Below are 6,098 nucleotides of genomic sequence, written 5' to 3' on the forward strand. Positions count from 1 at the left end.
ATTTAAATCTAAAAAGAACAACTATATACAATTGGATTTAATCAACTATATAAAATTTTTCTCTTTGAAATTCTGTCTTTTTTCTACAATTAATGAATATTCAAGGAACGTCTGGGATTTTTTTAGTCATAAAATCTAAGAGGACTCCTTTGGTTTCCACACGTATCTTTCAGGAGTCCTTTTTTTCTTTTTAAAAATCAAAACCTTCCATTTTTTTATTGAAAAATTTGTTAGCTGCCACATTGTTTATTAAATACTGCTTTTCCTCCAAAGAAATAAAGCTTCTATAACAAAGTTTTTAGCTGAACACATATATCCAAATGAGTAATTCTCATCAAATTAGTCCCCTTTGGAAGTACGAGTATATCTACTTACTTAGTTGCTGCTGCCGTTTCTCATGTCACATATGATACTTGGAAAATATATTTCATAAGAATAATGACTTCTTTTATTTTACATCAATTAATAGTCTCCCTCCATATATATTTTTTTCTTTCCTATATTCTTCCTTCTCACTTCATTCACTCACTACTTATTCCCTTCTACTTGACATCATCCTTTCCCACTCTGGGATTTACAGGACTGAGATGAAGTAAGTCTATAACCAAGGAAAATCTTAGGAGAAGATAGTCATGAAACAGACTGAATTTGGGTGGTGGGTTCATTAGTCTTTATGATATTACTCTTTTGTTCTTGTTCTGTGCCTTTGAAGTATTTTATTTAAAAAGGGGAGTGGTTATGGGCTGGCCAAGTGGTGCGTTGGTTAGGAGTTGGCTTGGGATGCCAGCTCTGAGCAGCAGGGCCCCAGCTTGGATCACATATGAGGGCCAGTGACACTGCTCCCCCTACAGCTAAGATGGTGAACAACAACTCAACCTGGAGCTGGGCTGCTGTGAGTCACCGGCGACAGCATAGGCTGCAGTGGGGCTAGCTGGCAGCTGGTGTGAGCTTTTGCGAGCTACCTTGAGCCGCCGTGAGCAGCCGTCCAATGGCCGGCAAGCAACTGCCTCACCCGGGAAGAGCGCAATGATAATACCAACATGGGCCAGTGAAGCGATGTCCTCCACAACTAGACAGAAGAACAAAAAGGACAGCAACTTGTCTGTTCCCCTTCCCCAATTCCCCAATGCTGTTCACCTCCCCCAATTCCCCAATAAAATTAAAGAAACAAAAAATAGAGTGGTTAGAACTAAGATACAGACATAAGTACATGTAAATGGAATTGGACAACTGTAAATTAATAATATGTATTATTAGCTTAGTGCCATAAATGCAAGTAACTATAGCATTTCATCTTTAATTCTTTTTATATTGCAATTCCCATTTAAATCAGAGAGTGCTAAAATAAATATTCAAGTAAAGACATAAGATTTTATCATCAGAGAAATGCACATAAAAACCACAATGAGATATCACTGCATACCAGTTAGAATGGCTATCATCAACAAGACAAATAATAACAAATGTTGGAGAGGCTGTGAAGAAAAAGGAAGACTTATACACTGTTGGTGGGAATGCAGATTGGTCAGCCGCTATGGAAGGCAGTGTGGAGGTTCCTCAAAAAATTAAGAATAGAATTACCATATGACCCAGTAATCCCTCTCCTGGTTATCTACCCCAAAAATCTGAAAACATTTATCTGTAAAGATATATGCACTCTGATGTTCATTGCAGCTTTATTTACTGTGGCCAAGACATAGAAACAACCAGTGTCCTTGAATAGATGACTGGATAAAGAAGATGTGGTATAGATACACAATGGAATATTGTTCTGCCATAAGAAAAGATGAAATAGTGCCGTTTGCAACAACATGGATAGATCTTGAGATTATTAAGCAAAATAAGTCAGACAGAAAAAGTTGAGAACCATATGATTTCACTGATATGTGGTATATAAAACTGAAAACAACAAAGGAACAAGACAAATGAAGAAATAAAAACTCATAGACACAGACAATAGTTTAGTGGCAGATGAGGGTAAAAGGGATCAAATATATGATGATGGAAGGAGAACTGACTCTGGGGGATGAACACACAATGTGAAATATCGATGATGTATCACAGAATCATACACCTGAAACCTATGTAACTTTACTAACAATTGTCACCCCAATAAACTTTAATTTAAAAAAAATACATGAGATTTTTGTAACAAATCCAAGAAAGCTAATTTGTGTGGTCCTTTGCATAAATCTCCATATATTCTTGTTTGCTTCATTGTTTCTCATGTTCAGAATGGTATAAGGTGAAAAATGTATCAACCTTTCTGTGACTCTTAGGCAACCATTTCACTCAATCTTTCATGTAAGTTTTTCCTTATCTGTGAAGTAGGAATAAAAGTTATCTATTAATATTACAAAGGGTTGTTGTGATGATGACATGTAAAGGGCTTAGAACAATTCCTAGTACATTGTAAGCCCCAGTCTTTATCCACCAGGGCTCCACAAGAGAATTAAGTCCTATGGAAAATAATATAAATGACTATTTTCTCAATTCTCCTAAGGATAGTACGTAATAACGTTTTAGATGCATAGGAGATAAGTTAAATCACTACCTACAATGATGCTTTAGGAGTTAGGGCTTAACTCCTTTGGGGACCCTCAATGGAGAAGGTCTGATAAGTGCTCAAAATATTTTAGCTATTATGGTTGCAAGTGACAGAAGCCCATAGGCAAACTGGTTCAAATAATAAAGGGAATTTATTGGTTCATATAAATTAAAACAGTATTGAAAGCTTCAGAGATTGTTTAATTAGGACTCTGACTTGGTATTTCTGCTCTTCTGTTGGTTCTTTCAAACTAATGACAGCCTTCTTTGGCTGTCAAACTAATACTTTAAATTTTTTAAAAAATTTCTTTTTCTTAAATCTGTGCTTATGGCTAACATTCATAAGGTGTCTTTTGTACATATTTAAGAAGCCTAGCACATTTGGAATATAGTAATTGTTAAATTAGTTCTTTGCTTAGGTGATTTATATGTGATGTTTGTGTGTTTAAATACATAAGAAAAGCTTTACAGCCTGTAGGAACTATAGTTGTTCTTTTACATCTGTACATATATCAAACTGCTTCAGCAGACCATATTCCAACAAAAGGCTTTTAAGGCAGGCTGCCAAAAGCAAAAGAACAAAAAGGGGGAGGGGCTTATAGGATTAACCTGATGAAATGATTTGAAGAACAGACCAAACGGACGGATGTAAGAGGGCACTGGCGGTGGCGAGGACAGTTAGCATGGAAGAGCGATCCTGTTGGAATGGTGCCCTGACTCTGCAGAAGAGCTCCCCATTCTGTGACAGGGGCAGTTTCACTTAGTTCCTGTTTCTGCCAAGAATGTTAGGGGAGGGTGTGGAGAAGGAAAGAAGAGGGTTGTTTTGGCTGCAGTCAAAGGACCAAAAAACCAGGTGATGTCCTAAGTCCATTCTTACTGTGAGTGGAAAGATAGCAGTAGGGATCTCCACATTGGAAAATGTTCTTCACTGCAACCCATTGCTCTTAAGGTAACTTTATAGGACCTAAGGCACATTTTAAAACCTGCTTTTAAAAAACCTATAACTATTCAGCCCACAGTAAGATAACTTTTACAGGACCTTCAAAGCTCTCTCACATCAAAATGTTTATCCTTCTGCTGTACACGTACTAATACTGACTGATCTTCCAGTTGTGTTCTTGAGAGATAATAGCAAATATAGAAGAGTGTGTAGTATCTATAGTACGAGTAAAACTAAGTGTGTATCCATGTGTGTTTGATTATATGTGTACAAAATCTCATGGGAAGACTACACTAAAAACTATTAACAGTGGTTGTCTCCATGGAAGGAAACTGGGTAGTAGGTGACTATTAAACTAACCCAGTCCTTTTCTGGTATCAATAGATATCTCTGAATCAGAGTTTCTTAACATTTTAAGCATCACACATGGCTTCCTAATTACATGTAATCTGGAGATATCAAAAGCAATTCTGTTTTCTCTCTAGTTAAGTTCTTTATCTTAAAAGTTCCCATTTGTTTTCAGGGGTTATAAGAAAAAGACAGCTCCTCCCCTTTCCAATCTATATCCCTGGAAAATGGTCCCTACATGGTTCTGGAACTATCTCTTAGGAGCGGAACACATTTAATCAGATACATCTAGGACTCCCAGCACACATTCCTGAGCTAATTAGATAGAAGAGATTCAGAGCTGTCCTCCCCTTTTCAGGTGATTTGGAGAAACTTCTTTATTCTTCCTTTTCTGTTCCCCAAGCAAAAGAAGATTCGCAGTGTAGCTGTGAGAGGCTCACCGCCTTCTCATCTAAGCATTGAATCCGTCTCTTGTGGAGAGAAAAGCAATTGCCCTCAAAATAACTAAACAATGGCTTTGAAATTCTAGAGTAATTTTTTCACTAGTAGATCCATTTAACTATTGATTTCTAAGAGACTCTCAAAAGGTACGTTTTGTAAATTGTATTTATTGAAACAAGTTCCATTAAGCGTTATTTAGAAATATTCAGTATAGTTTACTATGAATTATTTTTCAGAGATAGTTTGAGAACAAATTTGTTCAGAATTTAGCCAATTAAATGATATATCCTGATGCTGTGCTATGTTCTCAAATATTTGAGAACATACTGTAAAAGTTGTCTTTTGTTTTTGCTTTGTTATATTGTCACAAAACAGAAAGAAGAAGGAAAGCTCCAAGGACAGCTTAACAAGTGTGATTCTAACCAGTATATTAGGGAACTGAAAGATCAGATAGCAGAGCTGAATCATGAGGTAAGTGATAAATTTTGATCTTCACATATTTCTTTCTTCCTTCCTCTGTATTGTAACAGCACTTGATTACTGGTTATGACTGACTCTTTCATGAGAAATGTTTTCTGTGAGTCCTTGATTATAATTATATTTTAGAAGATTGTCTTCTTTTTAACAAGAATTGTTCTGTTCTGATATTGAGGATTTATTTCCCTTAAACCTTTTTAATCATGATCTAAAATGATCAGTAAAAGCTTTGATAATTGGTTTAGGTGTCAAAGCAATTTCACTTAAACTAAACTTTTCTTTATACCTATAGAATAGATTTGTGGTGTTTACCGTTGTAGATAGAGGGAAGTGTTTTTATGCTTGTCTTCTTTTTCCCTTCATGGTGGTATTACTGAGATTGCAAAAAAGGATACTTGCCTAATAACAGTTAACAGATTTCTTAGTATCTGAGCACATTTAAACTAGTACTACCTTGAATCTGTGAGATTCAACTCATAAAATTCAGATAGTTTTACTAGGGTACTATATTAGGTAATTTAAATTATTTAAACTATTATTAATGTGTTTTAATAATGTTATTATTAATGTTTTGATTAGAAAGATACTTTTTGTTAACTTGGCTCTAGGTAAATTTCCTTGTCCTTTATTATTTTCTAATGGAAATTATCTTGCTAAACATGAATGGAAAAGCACGTTTCTTCTCTTGGATTATTTGTACAATAATGTTTATTCACAGTGATAGGATTTGAATGGATAATATAAACCGTATTTGTTAAGAAAAAAATTTTGGATGCTAAATTAATTTAAACCTCAAAGGAAAAAGTATGGACATTACCCTTTCCTGGTGTCACACTCGTCAGTTAAAGTCTGAGTGTTTCAAGTAATACCTCCTGGAGGCAGTCAATCTATGTAACTTCTGAATGAAGAAACAAAACATTAACAAAAATGATAAATGATAGATGTGGTTTAATTTAATTTGCCCTGAAATTTTGGGGGTCATTTCTGTAAATATTTATTTTTCAGCCATGATATCATTTGAGGGATTCAGGATTATTTATATATAATCTTTACTTCTTTGTATACATTTTTTATAATCTCTTCTGATCTAATAGCCATGTATGAAAGAACAACTTGCAAATAAGCATGTCCTAGAAGCTCTTATTCTTTTGAGAACTCTAGGAATTATTCCCTGTGTTCAAAAGGTTTTCTCAAGAAAAATTATGACTAAATTAAAACAATTTCCCATTTATAGTTTTGACTTCTGGTGATAAGGAAGCTTTTTTTTTTTTTTAATTGGGGAATTGGAGAAGGGGAACAGTGTTGGGGAAGGGGACCAGCCAAGTTGCTGTTCTTCACAATCTTT

At 35.0% G+C, this 6,098-nt stretch overlaps 1 protein-coding gene across 3 annotated transcripts in view; it reads left to right on the forward strand.

Annotated features, from left to right (window-relative positions):
- Nucleotides 1–4,649: 4,649 nt before the first annotated feature.
- Nucleotides 4,650–6,098, forward strand: part of EVI5 (ecotropic viral integration site 5) — a 47,790-nt gene continuing 46,341 nt past the window's right edge. For all 3 annotated transcript variants that reach the window (XR_002122188.1, XM_019626997.1, XM_019626998.1), the window contains exon 1: nt 4,650–4,747. Coding sequence is in view for 2 of the 3 variants with exons in the window: in XM_019626997.1 (XP_019482542.1) it covers nt 4,743–4,747 (5 nt within the window). In the remaining variant the exon portion in view is untranslated. The remainder of the gene's footprint in view (nt 4,748–6,098) is intronic.

Source organism: Hipposideros armiger, unplaced genomic scaffold (assembly GCF_001890085.2).
Source record: "Hipposideros armiger isolate ML-2016 unplaced genomic scaffold, ASM189008v1 scaffold_696, whole genome shotgun sequence".
NCBI classification, from domain to species: Eukaryota; Metazoa; Chordata; class Mammalia; order Chiroptera; family Hipposideridae; genus Hipposideros; species Hipposideros armiger.